The sequence below is a fragment of the Cupressus sempervirens genome, chromosome 8, assembly GCF_028749045.1.
Source record: "Cupressus sempervirens isolate cs-2001-9-10 chromosome 8, ASM2874904v1, whole genome shotgun sequence".
Taxonomy (NCBI): domain Eukaryota; kingdom Viridiplantae; phylum Streptophyta; class Pinopsida; order Cupressales; family Cupressaceae; genus Cupressus; species Cupressus sempervirens.
In genome coordinates, this window is record NC_143125.1 from 809,152,668 (window position 1) to 809,178,160 (window position 25,493).

The 25,493-nt window shown below is 34.3% G+C and overlaps 1 protein-coding gene across 1 annotated transcript in view; it reads right to left on the reverse strand.

Moving 5' to 3' along the window:
• Positions 1–8,475, reverse strand: part of LOC149544869 (serine carboxypeptidase-like 45) — a 115,067-nt gene extending 106,592 nt beyond the window's left edge. The window contains exons 1-3 of the mRNA XM_089796017.1: positions 8,232–8,475; positions 6,419–6,520; positions 6,231–6,326 (exon numbers count right to left, since the gene is read on the reverse strand). Of these exons, the coding sequence (XP_089652143.1) occupies positions 6,231–6,326; positions 6,419–6,520; positions 8,232–8,475 (442 nt within the window). The remainder of the gene's footprint in view (positions 1–6,230; positions 6,327–6,418; positions 6,521–8,231) is intronic.
• Positions 8,476–25,493: the final 17,018 nt, after the last annotated feature.

Here is a 25,493-nt window from a genome sequence, read left to right on the forward strand (position 1 = left end):
AGTTGACATAATCCTGATTTGCTGATTTTTCACTGCCACTTATGGCCATAGTTTGGTACACCATGATCCTGCACATACCTGCATCCCCTCTCATTGTTTCAGTTAGGGGTCCACAAATACTATTAAAACATCTTATGAACTTTCTATAAAAATATCTAGTCCATGAAAATATCTTACCTCTATCGCACTCTTTGGAGTAGGCCATTCAAGGATAGCCTTCACTTTCTTTGGGTCTATTTTTAGACCTTCTGCTAAGACTAAAAATACTAGCTACACCAACTCCTTTATAAAACTGCACTCTTTCAAGTTTATCAACTACTTTTCTTCCCTCAACTTATCAAACACCTTGCAAATATGGATCAAATTCTCCTCCAATATCTTGCTAAAGATCAAAATATCATCTATGTAAACAATGAAAAACTTACCTAGAAACTTCGTTAGTACCTCATTGATAAGCCACATGAAAGTGCTCGGTGCATTAGTTAGCCCAAAAGGCATGACTAATCATTCATATAGTCCTTCTTTGGTCTTTAAAGTAGTCTTCCACTCATCACCTTCTTTGACACGAATTTGATGGTATCCACTCTTCATATCTATCTTTGTGAAATACTTAGCCCTACTCAAATAGTCCAAAATATTATCCATCCTTGGTAATGGAAATCTATACTTGATTGTGATCTTGTTGATAGCATGAGAATTAGTGTACATCCTCCATTTTCCATTCTTCTTTGGTGCTAATACGGCTGGTACAACACATGGACTCAGAGTCTCTCAAATCAACCCCTTCTGCAAAAACTCATGAGCTTGTTTATTTAACTCTTCACTTTTTTCTAGTGCCATTCTATGCATTGCCTTGTTTGGAAAACTAGCTCCTAGAACCAAATCCATCTGGTGACTGATCTTCCTCATTCGGGGGAAATCTATCAAGTACATTATTTCATACAATGTCAAGAAATTCTCCCAACACATCTACAACTTCTACAGGTACCTCCTCTACTTCTTCTTTACTATCTTTTGGAATTATAGGAAAACACACATGCTCTCACTTCATACCTTTGAGAAACTCTTTTCCATCAACATAACATATTCTAGCAGCACTACATACCTTTTCTTCTTTATCCTTCAATGGTTTCAACTTATATTTCACTCCATCCTTGGTCAGAGTGTAGGTATTTGCTCACCCATTGTGTACAACATGCTTTTCAAACTGCCACGGCTTACTCAAAAACATATGAAATATGTCCATAGGTATGATAAAGTACCTTGTCTTGGTAGCTTCCAATCTTGAACTTCACTAAAAATTGCTCATTGACCATGACCTTGTGGTCATATTGCACCCAAGCAATATGGTATGGATGCGGGTGTTTCTGTCTTTTCAGCTTCAACTTGGTGACCATTGTTTCTAACACTAGATTGTCAATACTTCCACTATTAATGATCACATCACAACACTTATCTTCACATCTGCACCTTGTGTGAAACAAGCTCTGTCTTTGATCAGGTTCATTCTCACTACTCAATAGGACTCTTCTGTTAACTAGGACTTCTCTTCTTTTAGCATCTTTAGAATGTGAGGATCTGGCATCTTCATCCACATGTTCAACTCTAGCCTAGCCTTTTATTCTTTGATCTATCCTTCCTTGGCACTAGGAACATTCAAATATTATATTCTCTTCTTCTCCGTAGTGAAAACATTTCCCACGGAAGCCAACTCTTCTAGATCCTTGTCCTCTACCGCATTCTTTTTAATCTCTATTATTTTGATCATGGATTGGAATTGTTTCCCCATTGGTTTTAATTGCTACTTCTCGCCTCATCCTTGTTCTTTTGATCATCATTATGACCTCCATAAGATCATCTGCCAAATCTTCCATCGTGACCTCTTCTACTATTCTTGTTGTCAAACTTCTTGCTCAATTTTTCTTCAACTCTCAAGGAAAATTCATATGCCTCCTCAATATCATTCATTTGAACCAAACTCAGCTCATCTTGAATACTTGGCCTTAACCCATTAGGATAACAGACCACTTTCTCCTTATCAAGTTTTGCATGGCCTATTCTAATGAGAAATCAGTAGAACTCTTTGGTATACTCTTGAAAAGATTTTTCTGCTTGAGTCAACCCTTGCATTTTCTTCAATAGATCAAGCTCATAATCTACGAGAATGAATTGTCACTTTAGTTTAGCTACCATCCATTCCCATCTAGTGATTTTGTTATTTCTCTTTCTATTTCATTCCCACTGAACCTCCTACCACCAGATCTTCATATGTGCCTTTAGTTTTGCCTTTGCAAACTTGACCCTATCAGGATCTTTAATATCTTCATACTCAAAGTACTCCTCTAATTCATTGATCCAATCAATTAGCTCCTCTGGGTTAAGATTTTTTGAAAATATGGGAACCTCAAACTTAGGTCCTTTTCCAATCTTGGAGATGGCCCTAAAAAGCCTCCCTTCTTCTGGTTTTAGAATTGCCTCTACTTCGACATTTTCTTCTACTTCGTCCTCATCCTTGATTTCATCTCTTATGGGAAGATTTATTTCTCTATGCATTTGTTCTTCCAATACTTGTATTTGTCTTTGGAGGGCTCTAAAACCCTTAGGTGTAACACCTACAACTCTTCTATCTTGCTCTCTTTGTGGAGGCATTTTTTGTGCTTCCGTTAAAGCCCTAGTGCAAACTACCTCATAATCAGCAATTTGTATACACGCTTAGCCCAAACCACAGTCCTGGTGCGAACTGCCTCACAGTCGATGATCTTTCCACACACTCAAAAACTTTAGCTTTGATACCATTTGATGAAGGGTTCTCCCCTTAATACCTTAAACACATAATAGAAATAAAGAAACAACAACAAATGTGAGAACAAAATATGGATTTCTTATTTGCGCTGCAAATGTAGAATCACAGAATTCATAAGTACAATATGCTAACCCACATGGGCTCCTTCATTATAGTATTTTGTAAGACTAAGATGTGAACTACCACCTGGACCTATCCTAGATAATGTTCGGGCCTTTCTTAAATAGGCAATTTTATTTTGCCCTGGAAGGTTCTAGACATTGAAACTTAATACCTAGGACCAACAGACCCTAACAATACATAAAGAGTCAACCAAATACATCTTTGACAATTATTTTAGATATTTTGGGTAGCCCAACTTGGGAAGGCCATAACTTTCAAACTGTTTATTTGATTGGCTATTATGACCACTTTTCATAAACATTAGCTCTTGATCTAGAGGCTTGAAACAACACAAGTGCCCTTTTGTTGAGTTTTCGGACCTCATCCAGGCACTCTAAGGTCTCCAACAGTGAGCCTAAAGATTTTTTTGCAAATATTTCCATCGAAAATCCACAATAACTTCTCTGATACTTAAGTTGGAGCAATGAGATTTTTATGGTAGGCTTATAACTCTAAAATGAAGCTTGATGTAGAAAATGAGAACATTCCAAGCTCATATGACAAACTTACTAAAAATAGCAAGTTCCCATAAATAGTAACCACCCTGTCTACTAGTCCTTATTAAAATAGAAAAGACTGAAAAGAAAATATTTTTGGTTGATGCAATATTGCTCTTACACCTAGGATGCTGTTGCATCACCTTATTTGTATCTTTATAAGTTAATTCATAAGGACTTACTAAAATCATTTAAAACTAAAATATTTATTTTATACAAATGGACAAATTAGATGATAGCCATAAAGAAAGAAATTATATTGCTCTTTTTCCTTGTTAAATAAGGTATTGTGAAAAAAAAGTTAATAGAGATGTTTAACTACATTTCTAATTAAGTATGGTATTCTAAAATGTATGACACAACATACAAAATTTTTCCTTTTGACTATGCCACTCAAGACTATCTTCTTTAACCCTTTTCAACTTAAGTTCACATACACATGCATACATACATCCACATATATGCACTTTTTTTAAATAATCAAAAAATGAAGATGTGTGCACTATTGTTTGTGACCATTTTTAAAATGAAAATGTTTAATACATCCTTTCCCCTCCATTTGATTTCTTCGGTCTACCCTTCATAAGAAAGATAAAATACCCTATATATTACTCCTTTCTAAATATGATAAAACAAATGATATAATACATAATTTTTTTTATACTTCTTATATTTTACATAATATTCTCTACTGAGAGTGTAGCTATACTTTAGTCCTATGTACTTTTATTGCACTTACACTTTTTTTATTGATATTTCTTTCATATTTTTTATTTAATAACTTGCAGCTAGATTCATATAAGAATGAGTGTTATAAGGAATTTTACTCTCAATTATTGTTCTCATATTTTGTATGAAATTAGATATACAATCAAAAAATTATGTGCATAACTAGTAGTCTTTCTTTATCTTTATTTTTTATTTCTACTACAATATTTTTATTTTTATTTTTCATATTTTTTTAATATTTAAAAGTACTAAAACTTCAAACCAATTTTTATATAAGTTATACCACATAATATTTAAAAAAGTTAATAGGTCACCTCCTCTTAAACTACCTTTTTGCCCAAGATTGTTGGCATTTTATTCTTAATAAGCTTAATTTCCATATGCCATTACCTAACTCTTCATGGGATTTATTCCAGGCATGGTCAATCTTATATTCTGAATCAATGTTTTCATGTCTTTGGAAGTGCATCTCTACATCTGTAGTATGGGCATTTGGTTGGAAAGAAAAACGATAATTTTTATACAAACATCATATCTAACCACTTAATTTTTGGAAGGATTAGAGAGATCAATTGGTGAACCTGTTAATGCTTTAGTAAGTACATATAAAGGTAAACATGTTTTTTCTCCTTGGGATGGCTATGTTATTCATCAGTGGAAGGGTTTACTTTTTCTTTATCTTCCTAGTCTATTGTGTCCATTCAAGAATCCTCTTATCCAAGCACAAACCAAGTGGATTCCTCCAAGTGAGGGTTATTTCAAACTCAATTTTGATGGGGCCTCTAGAGGAAATCTAGTCAACTCTGGCTATGGCATAGTCATTAAAGACTTTAAAGGTCACGTGATAGCAACAAAATCATCTCCTCTCCTTCCATGTACTAATAACAAAGTTGAGGCCTTGGCCTTTCTTTTTGGTTTGGAACTTGCAGAATCACTATCTATATCTATGTTATATGTTGAAGGGGATTCAACCATTATTATTAATGTGTGTATTAGACATCATGTATATAACTGGTCCATACAATATATATTGCATGTTGAGTATGATCTCTTCTTGATTCAATCTCTGAATGTTACATCAAGCATACTTATAGAGAAGACAATATTTTAGTTGATTGTCTGGCTAATTTGGGTACTGATGGGGGTTATATTAATTCTTTATTTTCCCCTCTTAACCTCCTTGATTTCCCCAAATTAGTTAATATTATGACAAAAGAATATGTTAAGAATAATTTGTTAAGCCCTTCTCATATATTATTTGATAGTAAAGCATGACTTCTCTGCGATCTCACATGTTTTTACTTTAATGGATCTCAGTTGTTCTTTTGAGATATTGTATGTAGTTCAAGGTCTTGGATTGCACTTGCATCAGATGACTTTCTAATATCACGGTCTCAATTGGAGTTTTAGATGAAGATAAATGATGTAAACTTTTATAATAGTTTTTGACTTGGCTCTTGGTTTTGTCTCTAACACCAAACAATGAATTGTATTCATATGAGTTTTGGGGCTCTTGGTAATCACAATATTTTCAATTTGGGAATTACAAGGACCAGATTCATTAGTGTTGATAGATACTCTCTTTTGATGCAGTGTTTCTTCTTCTACATCCTTTTTATATCAGGCAATGACCGAAATTTTTTTTTTTTTTTTGGTTCTTTTATTGGGAGCTATTTTTGAACCATTATATATATATATATATATATATATATATATATAATGTTTTGCCAATTTTTTATATTTTAATTTTTAAATTAAAACAAATTTTTTAGTTCATTACTTCTGAAGCTACCTTGAAATGATCAACAATTGGTTATATAGAATGGTCTTAGAATCTTTTTGATAAAAGTTTGTTCGCCTTACTTTTTAATCAAGATCCACTGAATTTTGGCCATTAATTTGATTTTTTCATTTCTAATTATAGCAGTAAGAGTATTCATAGAAATTTGATTACAAAATATTTTTGAGACTCATTCTCCAACATTGTAGAAAAGTATACAAACACTACCATAAATTTAAAGAGGTGGAAGATGTATTACCAGTCAAAGTGTCATTAAACAAATGATAATCTGAAGTCGTATTTGAATAAGAAAATCCCACTCCAATTGGGCTCTCTACATAAAGCATGTTTGTCTCTGCCATCAAGAACTTTGACGCATAAATGAGGAGCACATAATTTGACTGATGGAAAGATAAAGAGGGATTAAGCATACACCGATGTCTCTACCTGTATTCCATGAAAACTTGTTTTCTTCCAAAACTTTTCCATTCAATTTGAAAGGGCCATTCTCCTCAAATGCCCCATATCCAAGTGATGAGCATCCAGGCCCTGCAATGATTGATCAAAATGGGTATATTATATTAGAATAAAAATTAAGTGTTTGGTCTTTATGTCAAATAAATCTTCAACTATTTTTTATTAATGGTAATGGGGACGATATTGATATCAAGATTTAACTGTGCTGTTTTGAAGATAAATTTATTAATCTATATTTCATCAAAGGCTTAAACATCATACTAAAGTTTAATTCTGATACTAAAAATGTTAAATAGTTAAAGTTGATTTATTTTTCCAAACTTAAATTTTCTATTGGTGCGTTGTTTGAAATTGAACATATATTAGAAGTATTGTTCACAAGAATCCATCTCTCATGAGAATGAATGAAATACTTAGTACTCATTGCATCTAAATGATTTTTATTAATTCAGAAAGAAATACACTACTCAGAAAAATAAAGTAAAAAGACAATAGAATTACTTCTCAAGAATCAAATAAACAGAACCACACAATAAAAAATACAAACAAAAGCTGCCTAAGCTACTGAAACATTAGCTATAGATAACAAAGGTGGATCTCTATCAATTTGTATTCGTAAAATAGCTTCAAAAATAAAGGAAGCTTATAATAAATTATGAAAGAAAAGTGCAATATGACCTAGTTTTAAATTTTTTTTCAGTTGTATCTATATTAAACAAGAGAGTCAATCCACTACCAAATGGGCAAGCATGATATTTCATGATTACAATAATTTTTTTTTTTAAAAGTTATACTATAGAAAAGACTGTAAATCGAAAGGAATCATGATAACAAATTCATCAAATTAACAAGCAAAGTGAATTTTTACCTCCATTGAGCCATAAGGCCAGAGGCCTAGATGTAGCATTGGTTTGGGCCTCTACAAAGTAATAATACAATGCTCTACCATGTTCTTCATCAGTTGTAATGTACCCACCATACTGCTTGAAAGGAACTTCCTCTTTTTGGCCTGGCAACTTCTCTATAAGATCAGATTCTGGGGCAGCAATAGCATTATGAAGCATAAACACTGCAAATGCAACAATACCCAATTCTACTAACTTAATGAAACCCATGATTGCACAGAACGAACGCTATGATTTTGTTATGGTGGCACTGAAGCCTAGGGAAAATAACTCATTCACAGCAGAAGGCAGGCATGAAACAATATTTGATGGTTGTTAAGATTTCAAGACTACTTATGAGCTCTGATAATAAAGCTTCATCTTGTTTAAACATTTAATTTGTTTGTAAGCGTTTGTTGGTATCACGATTTAAACTATTATAACCAGTGGGAATAACTTATAAATATGAGTTTCTTGACACTGCACGGTACATAGCGGAGATCCCCAGTATTGATTACGTGAAACGACAGTAGTTATAAGACGAATACATAATCACAAGAAAAATATTTGAAAGGAGAGGATGAAAGATAACATTAGTCTCTGTCGTTAAGGCACCAAAGGCAGCAGGAGACTATAGTTAGTTTTTGTGTTTTTCGTTTGTTTTTTGAAATAGTGCAAGAAACTTTTAAGCTATGGTTTCGATTGTTTTATTTATATTAATTATTTTTTATTATATTATTCTTTTTTGATTGGCTTTGCATTCGTTCTTGTAAGAAATGTAATACTATTTCTAAAATAAAGATTAATAGATTTGACTCAAAACTGTCAGCTATAAAATATGTAATAAAAGTAATTGTAACAAGTAAAAATGAAGCACTAAGATGGAATGGGATATTTACCTCCATTTAGCCACAAGGCCAGGGGCTTAGATGTAGCATTGGTCTCGGCCTCTACAAAGTAATAATATAATGCTCTTCCATGCTCTTCATCAGTTGTAATGTACCCACCATACTGCTTGAAAGAAACTTTCTCATTTTGGCCTGGCAACATATCTATAAGATCAGATTCAGGGGCAGCAATAGCATTATGAAGCATAAAGACTGCAAATGTAATGCCCAATTCTACTAACTTAATGAAACCCATGATTGCACAGAATGGAAGCTATGAATTTGTTATGGTGGCACTGAATTTTATGGACAACAAAAGAGAGCAATTATTATTAAAGTGCCAATGAGTCACTCATGGCAGAACAAAAGAATCTTAAAATAAAGTATTAATTTCCTAAAACAATATTTGATTGTAGAATATGAACCATAATTCAAGACAGTTAATGAATTTCAATAATGAACGTGGTCATGTTTAAAGTGCCAATGAGTCATTCATGGCAGAACACAAGCATATTAGAATAAAGTATTCATTTCCTAAAACAATATTTGATGGTAGAATTCGAACCATAATTCAGGACTGTTTATGAATTTTAATAATGAATCCTTGTCATGTTCAATCGTACAATTGGTCAAAATTGTTTTTTTGTATCATAGTTTAATGTATGATTTATGGATTTCTCAAATAAAGAAATCTATGAAGAGCTGTTCTCAACATACACGGAATATGGCAGGGATGGCCATTATTCGTTATAGGAAACGACAGCAATAAAAGAAAAACAATAATTGAAAGAAAGAGAAAGAGGATAAAAGATAACACACTGCCGCTCAACATTGTTTGCTTCCCTGTCTGCACATGACTAAAGAGAAAGTTGGTCTGTAACACTGCAGTATTCATTAAAAATATTACACTTTAAATTGGATCAGGATTCCACATAAGGATGATTTATTTTATTAGAAAAAGATTCTGTCTGATGGTGAAATTTATGATATCCATATCAATTCCCATTTAGTTAGATGTTATTTTGATAGAATTAAGTAGTAGAAAAGTTTGACTATTTGTCTCTTTCTACACTCAATTATTAGAGTGGATTGTTGGAAATTTAATAGTTTTGGGTTCAAGATTGTTGAATTATTTAATGCAGATAGTTGTTTGTCCCTAGAGCCAAATGCCCATTGATGCAGGAGCATCCAGAGGTATAAGGGCAATCCTGTGTCACCCAAAAAAATGTACTTAGACTTAGTTTCTATTTTATGTCTTTGCATTTTTGGATACCCATTTGGCTCAAATAAAGGTTCCAACTCTCATAGTTCAACTATCAGTGCATTTAAAAATCTCGAAAAAATAGGAGCATGCAATTTGACCATCATTTTGGTGACCTAGAAGGTGTGACTTGGCCAGATGAATGTAATCGAGATTTAGAGCATTCCAGAAAAAGAATCAGGTCAAAAGGCCCCACGGTTTGAAAGTTATTGCAGTCTTTTGGGTTTTGGAGACCCCCTAAGAATGCTTCAAAGTCAGGTTTGGGGCATTAAATGACCTCGAAAAGGGTCGAAAAATGGGGGACAAGCAAAGCTTGTCCATAGGGCTATAGAGCGCTTCGAGAGCTTTCCGAAAATGTAAACGGTTCGTCAATCGGAGTTACAGTTCAAAAGTTATGCCTCTCGGAAGTTCGGCTACCGTTTCTGGATTCTTCTAGAATTGCACCGACTTCTAACGCAGCTTCCGGAACCTTCTATTTTGTCGGTGGATGCCTACTAGCACTTTCTAGAATGTACTCCTAGTCCTTAACCCTCCGGGGTCTATTTAAGGATATTTCTGGCATTGTAAAAGGCAGTTCGGATTGGAGCTTGAGAGGAGGTGCTAAAAGGAGAAATATTCTCCAGATTTATGATATTGTAAGCCCGCAGGGCATGTTTTGAGTTTATTTTCTCTGCACTGTTTGTACCAGCTTATTTTTTCAGTTAATATAATTTCCCCTTTCTATTGTGTCTATTCTGGTTGTTGGGCTGTGTCCCCATCACCCATCTACCACCTTAACAGCTTGTAGAATGGTTAGAAACATTAATGCATGGTAGGTGAGTTTTGGAATTCAAAATGAGGGGGAAACATTTTTGCCAAGAAAAAAAAGGAATGTAATGATTCATTTGATCAGTTGAAGTTCAATAGAACTGAGTAGAGCAAAGAAGATATGTTGAGTTGTAGAAGAGCAGAGAGAAGGATTCAATCAATTGCAGAGAAGCGAATCGATCAGTAGATCAAAGTTAAGGTTCAGAAGACAGAAGGGTTTTAGCTTGGTGTTTGCAGCGCATGTGTTGAATCTTTTATCATTTTGTGAGTTATCATTGAATCAACCTATGAAGCAGTGATTGCTCTAGGCATTGTTGTATGCAACCATTAGAGTTGTAAGTTTAAAGTTTAAAGTTTTTACCAGTTTGAAGTTTTTAAGATTTTTCTAGTTGAAGCCGAATGCTCCCAGATTTTGTAATAGTTTTTGTTGAATAGAATATATGCAAGCAAGTAAGCAGGCAAAAATATCTTGTTGTTCTCTTCTTCTATTCATCATTGCATGGTATTTTGTATTTGAGAAGTTCTTTGTTGAAAGCTTCATCCTTTGGCTCTCTGCATTTTAATGGTGGAAAAATTTCAGATTGAAAGTTTGTGAAAAGGTCACTCGATTTCTATAAGATGTGTTGTCTTTATCGAGTCCACCAAATCTCCCTCTCTACCATCATCGAGTTCACTCAGTTTCTTTTTGTTTACCAAGCTCACTTGGCATCCTCTTTTGCCATGCACCACTTTGTAGTGGCTACCAAGCTCACTTGGCATATACTTGTGCTAAGTTGTTTTTGTGTTCCAAGTTTACTTACCTTCCTCTTGTGCCGAGCTTACTCGGTACCCACCTATCACTTGGCATCCATTGCTACTGAGCAAAACTGTCACTCGACATTAGTTGTTGCCGAGAAATTTTTTTAGGGTTGTGATTTGTTTTTCACATATTATCAGAGCTTTGAGGCCCCACATCCATAGTGGGTTAGGGTATTTTTGTTTGGAATATTTGACATGGTAGGAGATGCAAGAAAGATATGGTAGCAACTACCATTCTTTAATGGACAAAATTATGACACATGGGCAAATAAAATAAAAATCATAATGGTTGCAAATGATTTATGAGAGTTTGTGATTAATGGGTTCAATGATGTGATAGACCCAACTCAATATGATGTCCTTACCAATAATCAAAAGACTCAGCTAAAGGAGTCAAGGAAAAATGATGCAAAGACATTAAGTCTATTTGAGGTAGCAATGATAGAGACAATTTTTTCAAAGATTGTAGTAGCAAATTATACAAAGGAAGCATGGGATATCCTTGAGATGGACTTCAAAGAAACTAATAAGGTCAAAGTAGTAAAGCTACAAATGCTCAGAAGAGAGTTTGAGAACCTTCAGATGAGAGACAATAAACCTATATTGCAGAGTTCAGCTCAGGAATCTCCACTTTGATAAACTAGATCAAATCAAATGGAGAATATTATGATGAGCAGAGGATTGTAGAGAAGATATTGAGGAGTCTACCTCATAAATATGATAAGCTTGTGATGACCATAGAGGAATCAAAAGACCTCACCACATTGACCATGGATGAGTTGATGGGAACTCTCCAAACTCATGAGCACCAGATAACAAGATCAACCACTACTTCCCAAGAGCAGTCTTTCAAGGCTCAAGAGAATTCAAGAGGTAGGATGTTATGCTCCACTCGAAGATCCTTGGGAACAAGGATGAAATACAAGTCAGAATATATATATATATATATATATATAAACACAAGTGTAAATGCACATGTTAGCAACATACACAAATCAAAAAGATTGCAATGGAAGACTAAACCACCATCCTATCAACCAATGAATCTCCAAATGGCACTATTGACCAAAAGACCCAAAATGAAAGACACAAACTAAATTCAAATCGAAAACATCTCGAATTCAAAATGCAGCACCATAAAGTTGAAGAACACCAAAGAGGGTATCTAAAACAACTCTCAAAAAGTTTGGATCAAACTAAAAAGTTCCAACTACCCACCCACACAGGTTTTTACAAAACCCAGGCGATACTTTAATATGGCACTAGAAAGTATTGCGACATTCCTAAAGAAGGAGGGTGACACTTTTAGGGACTAGGTAATACTTCTCATGAAGGAGTACGATACTTTAAGGGTATCGCACGATAATTTTTACAAGGAGGTGCAATACTAGAAAGTATCGCACGATATTTCTCCAAGAGGTGTGCGATGGAATTAGGCGACGCATGATACAATTTCAATGGGCATGCGATACATTTTTGTGTTACACCATGCTGATAAAATGTCACCCAGGAAAGTCAAGAAACACATAAGGAGAACATAAAAGAAGAAAAACAAAGAATAAAACATCCACACTGGGGAGTACTGGATCCACATTTTGAGGCGTGAACACTCGAACACACTACTGGAAGAAGTAATCTACATCTAATCATATAACAAGCAATAAAGGAAAAAAATTGAAGTAAACATCGTAGTATACGAAAACAACATTGGAATAACTAAATTAATATTGCAATGAACAAAATAACCAAACTAAGTATGTGGTTCCTCCCAACCATCAATGGCATCATAAGACCATCGTGGGTACTGTCGTAATAGGGATGTCACTACTAAAATATGCTAAAATCAAAAGCATAAGGAAATCTAACATGCTAGAATAAAGCATAAGAAAATTCTACAAAGTAGAGAATATCACCTGCCACATGCTAATCATCATAATCAGGAATTCGTTAAAACTAACATCATCTAAATATGATAAACAACATCTCAATGAAAGCATAAATCATAAGGAAGCATACTCCGTAAACTAAAGTACCAAGTGAATACATCCAGCAATGGTCGCACTAGGATATAAGACCATCTCTATACACTAGTCCCTAGTAGTGGTGAAGGTAGCTATGCCTCCCAACCATGTGGCACACTTAAGTCCACACCCACCATGCTGATGGAGATAAAGATCCCACCACAATCACACAAAAAAAACATTCATGGTTAACACACAGACCAAGTAGTATGATGACTAAATCCAAGATACAGACAATGCATAACCTACAGGTCCTGGTCAGACATTTCAATGGGCTACTATGTAGGGACTGACATCATGGAGAGTCGCTTGCCATCAAAGATGATCCAAACTTGGATCACATGTGGCAACACTCTCAAGGGACTCCCTTGGAACCATCACATGACTTCAAAACTTTTCATTATCTTAAGTTTTATTACCATTCAATATTTTGTTTAGTTATCACTTATATAAAGCTCCCTCTACCAGTCTCTAGTCCCATGAACACTGAGCTGCAAGATAGAAGCCCCCTCCATATGCTACCCTATCCTAACCATGCTTATCCAATGATGAGTGCCCATAGGCATGCAAATTCCCAACCCAACCTCAATGATCAAAACTTCTAGATAAACCATAGAAGGTTGAGACCCACAAGTCCTTTGACAATTGTATGCACACATTCTCATGTGTGGTGCACCACCATCACAAAGATCATAACACAAGGACTGGATGAGAACACAAAGAAGAAAGTCCCTCAATCAAAAATAGAATCAAGAGGACGGATGCATCACACATCCCAATGCAACATAAAGTGCAAAAGTGGTTTGACGGATATCCCAACGGATCCTCTAGGTCCACGAACCACATTGTGCCAAGAAAACCTAAGAAAATAGGTCAACATGCAAAATGAGGTAAAACCTCAAATTTTGAAAAAATTCAAAATTAAAACACATTTGGCCTTTGGGTGCAAAAACCCCAAAAATTCAAAAATAAATGAAATTGAACACCGTATGCAAAAATGGCCAGCATAATAGCTCAAAATTCTAAATCCCCATTTCAAAACTAGGAAAAATGTTCATACCTAACCAACCAGGTAGAACCATCAAATAGAAATGGAGGGGAACACTAGTTCTCTGCCTCCTAACATACTGCTACAAGAAATGGAAGCTAAAACAAAATGAAAAAAATAATATAGGAAGGCCCTACCTAACAACAAAAAGGGTAAAAATTGAAACCCATGCAATAAAATAAATCACTTGCCAAATCCACTGAAAGTGACAGCAAAGCATAAAATCCCCAAGCTGGATCCAATGAGACTAACCTTGCAAAAAACCCACGCTCATAGCTCCCAGAATGAACAGAACAAGAATTCTTCAAAAGAGGATTTCTACAATAGCTCTCAAATTTCTATTTCTAAAAAGTGAGCAGTGAATAATGAATTCACTTTTCCAATACTTATTCATTTTTTTTGAGTGAATAGTTAGCTATGAGAAATAGCCAGCTAGAGTAGATAAATGCCGAATCAACCCAAATGAAAACAATTTATTATCCATAACTGAAATTCACATAAGGCAAAGCTGTCAGAAATTAAATCCAAAAAGAATAAAAACCTCAAAACCCAAAATTAGAAAAAAAAACCTAACACTTTTGCAACAATGCAAACTTCTAAATGCACAAACATGCTTACTGATCTAATCACATAATGCAGATGAGTTTGGATTTACTAATCACTAAAAGGTTTTAATTAAAACAATTAAAGTAAGGATATGTCGACTACACAGGGGCGACATTGGCAAAATATGATTGGTTGAATCACTAACTTCATGTGCCACTACCAGGGATATAATTCCTACACACTAAAATATAATGAAGTGCAATTGCACATAATATCATAGCCGAAGCAACATGTATTGGAATACCTATTTAATCCATTTATATCACTCACATTTGTATAAACTATAAAGATACAAGAATGAAGTAAATAACCATAGCATAAAATTTATCTCATAACATAATCAACAAATATGTCCAATAAATCATAAAACCAGATATCATCATAGATCTACTATCATCTCAATATACCATTAGCATGAAAATATGATAAATTGAATAGTATAGAAGTAAAACATCTATAGTACCAAATCAAGTATACATTTGACCCTTAGGTCATCTCAAAATACAAATAACAATAAGAGTAATAAGTATCTCTCAAATCAAAATAAACAACAAGGTATAGACTGCAAACATGAGTGGCACTATAGGGGGAGAGGAAGAAATGGCTTTGGTAGAGGCTCAAGAAATAGAGGTCATGGAAGGAATGGTCAAAGGAATTCTAGTGAAAAAATATCAGAAAGAGCAAGCAACTAAGAGGGAGCAAGCACCTCTCAAAATAACTCTAGAGAAGGTAAGAAGAATTGTAACTCCAACAAGAGCAATGTTGAATGCTATTACTATCCTAAGTATGGTCATTATGAAAGTGAATGCTAGAAGAAATAGGGTGATTAGTCAAAGTAGAATGCTAATGTGGCTGATGTGAACATGAGAAATGCAATCAATCCCACAACCTTCATCATGTGTAACATTGGTGAAGAAGGAAGCCTTAAGGTATGGTACTTGGACAACTTGATGAGTTTTGGACAACTCATTCAAAATGGATACAAGGTGCTAATGGAAAATAATAAGTGTGTCATTCATGAGAAGGATGAGAGTAATAGATTACTTGCAACAGTTCAAATGAGAAAGAATCAGATGTTCTCATTGAAGATAGAATACACTTCTCTTCTCAAGTTAGTGCTACACCTCCCAAGCATGCATGTACAATAGTACATTAGCAACCAGCTCTTAGGAGCATGATTGAAGACCCCTCCAAGCTTTCACATCTTACACACATACATCTTGGCTTTGTTGGTTTAAATTTGTTGTCCAAGAAAAAAATGGTAGATGGTTTGCCAAACATTGTAGATTCATATGACACATGTGAGGCTTGCATATTGGGTAAGAAACATAGGGTTCCCTTTAATTTTGGAAATTCTAGAAAGGCTAAAGCACCATTAGAATTGCTGTAGTCTAATTTGGTAGACCCTATGTAAACTACTTCTATTGGGGGGAGTACTTATTTTATGACATTCATAGATGATTTTAGTTGTAGGACATGGGTGTATTTTTTGAAGAAAAAATTTGAAGCATTTGATAAATTTGTTGAATTTAAAGCCTTGGTTGAAAAAGAATGCACATGGACACTATATTAAGGTCCTTAGATCAGATAGAGGAGGGGAGTATACCTCTAATATGCTTGTAAATTTTTGCAAGAAAAATGGCATAAGAAAAGAGCTGATAGCTAGTTATATTCCACAATAAAATGGAGTGGTTGAGAGGAAAAATAGGACCATTGTTGAAATGGCTAGAAGCATGTTGAAAGAAAAAGGGCTCCCAATTGAATATAGGGGAGAAGCTATAGAAACAATAGTATATTTGATCAATAGATGTCTTACAAAGTTAGTTCATGACAAGATACCTCTTGAAGCATGGTCAAGGAACAGATGGATGATTGAACACTTGAGAGTGTTTGGATATCTAGCATATGCACATGTGCCTAAGGAACAAAGGCAAAAGCTGAATGACAAAAGTGTGAAGTGCATCTTTAGAAGGTACAACTCAAAATCAAAGGCCTATAGGCTATATGATCTAATCACCAAGAAGATCATCATTTCAAGAGATTTGGAGTTTCTTGAAATCAGTCATGGGATGGCTCGATAGATGAATCCTCAAACACTTCAAGTAAAGTGTCTAATATTGAAGAGGAAGAAGATGACATTGGTGATCAACAAGAAGATGGAGAAACTAACATGGATTACAAACAAAGGTAAAAAGGGAAGCAACCCTTAACATGTCGAGCAATAGCCTTGAGCTAGTATACAAAATAGTAGCAATAGCAATACTGAGAATTTAGATCCCACTCTCACCTCCTTATTACCAAGGAAGACTAAAAGTATAAGGGAGATATACCAAGATGAAAGGTATGAGGAAGATTATGATGAGAGTGTATAATTTTGTATTATTTTCTCATAGTGATCTAATTTATTTTGAGGAAGCTATGAGTGAAGAGAAATAGTGTAATGCCATGGATGAGGAAATAGATGCTATTGAAAGAAATGAGACATGAGAGCTAACTATTTTGCCTCCTAAGAAATAAGTAATTGGAGTGAAATGAGTTTATAAGACCAAGTGCAATACTGAATGAAAAATAGATAGGCATAAGGCATGATTAGTGGTACAAGTATGACAAAGATTATGATGAAACATATGCCTTGGTTGCAAGAATGGAAACTGTGCATGTTGTCATAGCAATTGCAACCCAACACAAATAGAAGCTATATCAAATGGATGTGAAGTCCACCTTCTTGAATGGTGTATTGAAAGAAGAAGTTTATGTGGAGTAGCCACCTGGTTATGAAGTTTTAGGTTGTTGGTCTAATTTTTTACAAAGTAAATTTCTTCTAGTCTTGGTATAAAAAATTAGAATTGAATCCATTGTTTGCCTGCTAGGGTTTTTGGTTCTTAGCCTTGGAATTTTAATAACCTTTAAAAAAAAATTGTCAAACCCTAAGTCTTGCATTCTTTTTGAATTTATTTGGATGCAAAGCTTTTCAAATTTTGAATATTCCTTGACTTGTTTAAGTCTTTCGTGCCCCTAAGTGCCTTTTACTTTTTTTTTTTTTTGTTTCCACTGTCTGATCTTTATAAGATCTACAGCTATCGCATTTCCGCTATATGAAGATGCAATTGTTTTAATTATAGAAACATAGTGACTACTATGAAATTGACTAGTGGTGTTGTAAAGTGGAGGCTCAGAGACTGCAAAATTGCATTGTTTCAAAAAATTCAATCACATGCTTCATGTCAGAATTCTCAAAACTAGAAAAGGAACCAAATATGATGAATTGCAAGTGGCATCACCAAAATCTAGTTTTTCTGATGAGTCGCTATGTCATGATCAAAAAATGTTTACATCCTACCAATAGCAACATAGCACTTTAATGAAAAATATAGAAGACAATGGCTTTTGAAAAATCTAGTTACCGTGGAAGTTCCCAAGTGGCATTGTGGACATATTTTTATTACTGTGTCAGAGGTATTAATTATGGTAATCATGATAGACACGCAAGTATTTTTTCAGCACTAGATTTCAATTTTATTCATGAGGTCACTATGTCATGACCAAAAAAAATATGGATCTTGCCAGTAGTGACATAGTGCCTTGTTGGAAATCAAGAAAGATGGGAGATTATGAAATGGATGGGCGCGGAAGTATTCCTATCATTAAAATTGGTCATGTGATTTTATTTCTTTGTTAGAAGCATTGATTGTGGTAATGATGGAAAAAATGTAAAAATTTCTTGGCACCAAAATCTCTAAAAGCCTTAAAGAGGTTGCTATGTTGTGGTTAGAAAATGAAAGAATCCCATCGTCAGTGACATAGCACCTTGATGAAAAATGGAAATGTGGCAATAATTCCAATAGGAAGGTCCCAAACATCTACTTCGTCAGACATGAATCACACAATCTTCTGGACATGGTGGCATCCTACTAGAAACACGTATGCACCAAAGGTTTTAAGAACACCAGAGCTCGCTATTTCATGACCAAAAAACCTTTGCGCCTCAGCGATAGAGACATACCACAAAGCCTAAAAATGTGCATGTTGTGGGACCCAAATCACGTATTGTTACAACAAGGATTAGAATATTAAGTTATATGCTAGCTTGACAGGACTTTCCCACATCATCAGTAACATGGACCCATGCCCATGTCAGAAATCAGATGAAAGAATATGATTGTTAGATCAAGATCAGATCAACAATCATCGCCAAGTCACTATGAGAAGTTGTGCATTGTTTACCCATTGCGTAATGGTGACTAAGGGACCCACCACAATTTATATAACTCTAATGCATTTTTCATTTCCTTTAGATCAAGTTTAGATCTATGGCTATGGCTTTGTTGCTATGGAAAGTTGCTTGAGGTTTAAGGATAGAGATATAGTGAATAAGGAAAATGGATAAGGGACCCACCACATTTGTAGTAAGTACTAAATCAAATGTCCTTTGCTCAATCAAGATGAAATCAATGGTTGTTGCTATATAGCATAGGCAATATGCTCACTCTTTATGTATAGTGAGATAGTGAATAGGAAACAAGTGTCCTCAAGAATTAGTGGGTCCAGTTGGAAACACCAGCAATGAGAAAAGGTATAGGTGGACAATTTTCATTGGTTTGACTACTAGCATGTCAAGTGGAAAATGAGTCATCCCTATTTTCATTCTTGGATTATAGAATTTTTTGAGATCAACAATTTGAATTTAAACATAGAAGGTGGTGCCACTCTATTTCCCTTATAGTTAATTTATGAGGAATGAAAGCTTTTCATGTGAGAAAAAAAAAAGTATATTGCAGAAGATCTTGCCATTTTCATCTCACGCGAACAAGATTTCAAGTTTTTCGAGTGGAAAAAATTAGTGAGAGTTTGTGTTGAGCTTGATTAGAATGTGAAGTAGTTTCCCATTTGTTCATGAGACATTGTAGGATTACAGAGCATGCAAGAAAATCAAGTAAGTTTTTTGTAGAAATTTAAGTTTTTTGTAAACTGTATCTAGTATGCCTCCCAAGAAGGTTTTCTCTAGGCAAAAAGATTATTTGGCCAAGAATATCCATGATGACTTGTTTGAATTGCTCCTTGAGTCCACTACTGAAACTATGCAAGTAAAAATGTTAACCTCATTAAACCCTAGGCTCAAAATTACAGATGGGTTATACGATAAGTGAAATTGGGTTAAGGATGGAAAACCTTCCCAAACTGGCATCTATTTAAAAAATGGTTTTCAAAAAGGAATTTATTTTCCCCATATGCTAATATCTAGAACTCTAATTTAAAAAAATTAGTAGTTCCAAGTGTTTTTATTGATTACAACCTTTTGGAATCTGTTGCAAAGAATTATGATTAAGCAATTAGAGTGGTGAGAAGAATTGATGGTGAAATTTTGATCATAATTAGCATAGAGGAAATTCAATAGGTGTTTAATTTAGGGCCTCTAATAGACTATAATGTGCCCATTGAACTACAATAATTAGAGAAAGAATATGTGTCAAAGAAGAATGTAATTAGGTAGGGTGCATCAAAGGCACATATAGGCAAAATTGGAAATTTTTTAGCAATTACAACATCCTCTAGGGAACCCTTCAAAAGTGCGTATTTCAATACCAGGGCTATGGAGGCATACAAGAATCTATGTGGAGTATTTGGTGAAGATAAAGAGGAATTTATGCCCATAGGTTTTATATATATGATCACTCAGATTTCCTCTTTTTGTGTGGACATTATTTTTGATTTTTCCTCCTATTTAGCAAAAGAAATTCACAATGGCCTAGTTGGGATTGCAAGAGGGAAGGTGGAGAAGATTTTTGGTCACTATTCCTTGTTAATATATATGTTTTTGTTCAAAGGAGTAACATATTTTGGTAAATAAATAAAATTGAATAGAGAACAGGATGGGGAAGCACTGCCAGTCTAGTTATGAAGTGCAAATATGACTTGGGAAGCAAAAAAGACTAGTTTTTTCAAGTTTGATAGATACTTTGCTTCAAAGTTAAGGTGCCTATTATTGATTGATAGTACCAGAGTACCTAAGGCATTGGTAAGTCTTATTAGGCCCTTGGACAATATTGTTGGTTTGAAAGTTTTACATAATTGGGGAGATATCATCCCATACTTAGTTTCAACTATCTTTACAATTTATGGTTTCAGAGGAACTCCTCATGTATTACCTTATCAAGTGCCATTAAAGGTAGGAGTACCTAATTTTTTGTGGCAGCTAGGAGGGTTGGAGGAAACTTACTTGTTGAAAATGAAAAGAGTCTCAATATTCCCAACTTGCATTGTAGCCCACCAATTTGTAATCACAAAAGGGGGTTGGCTTTCTTTGCATAAAATATTATATTAGTACAAGATGGTTGTCTCTCATTCCTATTTTTGTGACACTGAGGGATTCTATAACTTGGCCTTTAGGCATAGAATCAAGCTTGGCAAAATTGATCATGAGTCATATTTTCTTGAAGATATAATACAAAATGAGTTCTCCTTGCAAGAATAGGAAACCAATAAAGAAAATTGGAGAGTGTTCTCAAGAGTTTTGGATTTTATTCATTGTTTTAATGAAAGTTATAGTCCTCTGGGTAATGCCATTATAGAGGTAGATAGAATAAATAAGCTCATGATTACTTTCCCTAAAACAATGGAAACTATGAACGAGAAAAATAATTTTTTTATTAATTCTTATCTAGATAAGGCAAAGGAGGTCATAAGGAGATTGGGATTCACTCCCAATCTAGGGGTAGGGCAATTGATTGTCCAAAAAAGGCTGGGGCATAATATCATTCAAAATAAGAAGAACACTATGGACACAGGAAAATAAATAATTGGATCCACTAGTGCTATGTAGGAAGAGAAACCTAATGAAGCCTCTCCTAAGAGGTAAAGAATAATGAAAAAACAAGGTCCACATATTGAGGAATATTTTCCTACATAGTCTCCTTTGCAGATTTGAGAGGAACAACTCATTGGAGAGAAAATTGAACAACTGGGGTCACAAGGAGGAATTTTCAGTACCTAGGTAGAAATAGATGAAGGAAACCCCCAAGAGCCTCCTATGCAAAGCTTAGAGTTGACAGTAGCAAATTTTAAATGGAGGGAATTAGACCCTGTGATAGAGCAAGCTAGTTAACAATTTTTGTCAGATGATGGTTTTGTTAAGTCCAGAGCTTGCCACAAGTTTACATGGAGAATGAACATAGGAAAGTATGAAGAAAGATGTAATAAGTTAAGAATAGAGAATCTAGAGCTAGAGGAGGTATCCTTGCAAAATCAAATAAAAGAAAAGATGATGTAGGAATTCCAAAGTATAACTCTTGAAGAGGGGAGGTAGATGGTGAGATCATCAAATATTTTACTGCTACCCAATTGGGACATAGTAGATGCTTTGATTTTTAATTCTATTTCAAATAAATTGGACTGACAAGGCCAAAATAAAAAGGAATTCAAAGGTACTACTTTTAGTGAGGACCAGACCGCTTTGGTTATATGGTCATTAAGGAAGGGATCAAGGGCTATTTCATCATAGCTAGATGACTCTAGGTTAATGGGAAATATCATTATGAAAAGAGTAGTAGATACCTCCCATGTGGAGGTAGCTCACATGGGTGTTGGAACATCTCTATGGCTATTGCAGAAAAGGAAGAGAAGACAATGTTTGAACTAGTAGAATAAGTATGGGAGAGTTTTGGAGGCCTACAATAAAGAAGTTTAGAAAAGAATTGAACTTGAGAATAAGGTAATGAGGAGGTCTTCTAGACCAAGAATAACATATCCTTGCCCTCTAGTGGAACCTTTTAAATCTACTCCTTCATAGAAATGCCAGATGCCCCACAAAGGCCACAATATTACACAGCTATAAATTTTGAAGAAGAAAAGAGAAAATTGTGGGCGTTACATGTAGAGCTAAATGTGCAATATGAAGACAATTTGAGAAAAGCTCTCATGTATTTGGGAGATAAAATTGAATGGCCATTATTTTATTATCAATTAGCAAGAATAATAAACATATGGGATGAAATAAAAGAAAACAATGAGGCTTTGAAGCCTATTGTAAATAAGTGGGGAAAGAGAAGGAAAGAAATTACATTCTTGTGCTACTTTGTCCTAAGATCTTCACATGATCATATTGAAATAACTTATGCACTTGCTCATGATCTCACGGCATTTGATGACAAGAGAGTTGAATTGCAAAGAAGAATAGTTGGCTACTTGGATAAGTATAAGAGCCAAAATTTGATTTATTCCCTTGTGCCTTAGATAGAAGAAATAAATTGAAAAAAAAAGATGAATGGGCTAAAGAATTAGATGATTTATTTTGTCTAAGAATGAATAAAAACATCAATAAAATAGGACATGCATGGTGGGCCACCACAATAGAAGAAATGGTCAAAGCCCAAATATTTTTTGATTTTTTGAAACAAGATTTTGATGATATTGAAAAAGATAATGAACATGTTAATGTCATTTGATTTCCACAATCCATTAGTAATATCATGAGAATTTCTGGAGTTTGATTGTGTCGTAATTTTTAAGCATCAACGTTTCGGATCACACACAGTGATCCATCATCAGGATGAGGAGTGCAAGAGAATAGAGAAAAAATGTAAAGTGATGATGGATCACTTTACATTTTTTCTCTATTCTCTTGCACTCCTCATCCTGATGATGGATCACTGTGTGTGATCCGAAACGTTGATGCTTAAAAATTACGACACAATCAAACTCCAGAAATTCTAATGAACATGTTATCAAGAAGCAACAGGATATTCTGCAATTTGATTGGCTAGATGACACACTTTTTGACAAGTGGATGGTAGATATTGCTTCTAATGAATAGTTGGAAGAAGCTTAAAGTGATGATAATGAGACACATGAAGATGAAATATAGATCATTGACTCACTTCCACCAATACCTAGGAAAGAACAAGACAAAGAAGGGTGGTCATCTCATGTGAAAGATACAGTGGATCAGATGGATGATGTGCCAAAAATGAAACCAACTATAATTGTCACTTTGGTAGTACACGATGATATAGGTAGAAATGCCAAAGTAGAGGTGAATTTGCAAGAATCAAAGCCTGACACATCATTGAAAAATTTGATAGCTACATATGCCAAGGATTTAGAATGAATAAAGGCCAGTCATGGGATTTGTAGCATTCAAAGATATAATAGAAGAGGGGCCTACCAAGAGAATATTATGATGTATTACTTTTTTGTTACACAAATTTTTGTCTTTTCTTGCTAAGAAAAATGTAAATATCTTTTGTAAAAGGACACCTATTAGTTCTCTATTTCTGAAGCTTGTTGCATCTCACAATATATAAGTGAGATTCCAAGGCTAGAGAAGGGTTTGATTTCTAATGCAATTTTAGTTTACATTGAATATCAGTCGGTCCAGTTATAGTAGAAAAATTCATGATGTATCTCCTCTACAAATTTTTTTGAGAATACATTGATGTTACATGATCCTTGTGTCTCTTCTAGAGTCATTTTGAGTTTTATTACAATTGTATACAATTTTCAAGGAAAATTAATACAAAATTGAGCTATCCCCATATTTTTTCTTCTTGAATTTTATCTCCTTTATTATTAATTGGTTATTTTAATAATGTGTGAGCAAGGCTTATCCACTTGAATGCAATTCCCTTGGGTTGTATGTCAATTCATTATTGCTATTGATTCAATGAATTAAGTAATGCTTTAATGAATTTGACAGGATTGCTAAGGTAATAAGAAGGATATCCATACGAATGAATTCCAATAAGAATTGCTAATAGTATTGGTAGTAATGCAATCAATTAGATCCATGAATTGGAGTAGACTCTAAATCCCAATAGAATATGCATTGATCTAGTTAATCCAATATGCAGATAGGTAGATCATGAATAAGCACCAAGTCTAAAATCAAAATCAACTTTATTTTACTATTTGAAGAGTTTCAAAGATGGGTAGCACTTGTTTTCATGCAATATTTTAGCTCTAGTTAGCTGCTATTGCTGGAAATACTTGAAAATCTAAGAAGAATTGTGACCAAATCTACTCATAAGGGATGTATATCTTCTAAAAATGTCAAGGAATGGATAAATTATGTATATGTTAGAGATAGAAGATGAGAATCAGAATGAAACTAATATAATTCTCATACAATAGAATTCATTTGAATCATCCCCTAGGCATACCCACCTTGGTTTTATAGAGCCTAAAGAGTAGAAAACCATTCCTAGTTTTGTTGAAGTCGGTTCCAGATATTATGCAAATATAATTGTTAATGGAAAGTAGCTAGTCCTTAGATTTGTGAGTATCATTTTCTTGGTATTGAGCTTTTATTGTCCAATAGTTGAAAAACACCAACACAGGTGCAGAACACAAAGTGTATAGATTGAAGAGAGCTCTTGATGGGCTCAAACAAGCTCCAAGGGCATGGTACAACAAGATTGACTCATATTTGATTAGGAATACCTTTAGAAAAAGTGATGGTGAGCCCACACTTTACATCAAGGAAGAAAATGGTAATGTGTTGATTGTTTTCTTGTATGTTGATGACTTGGTCTTCACTAAAAATGAAAATTTTCTAATTAGTGAGTTCAAAGAGGCCATGAAGAATGAATTTGAAATGACAGACCTAGGCCTCTTGAATTACTTTCTAAGAATAGAAGTAAAACAAATGCATGATGGAATCTTTATCTCTTAAGAAAAATATGCAAGGTAAATCTTGGAGAGATTCAAAATGTAGAATGATAAAGCAGCCCTAACACCAA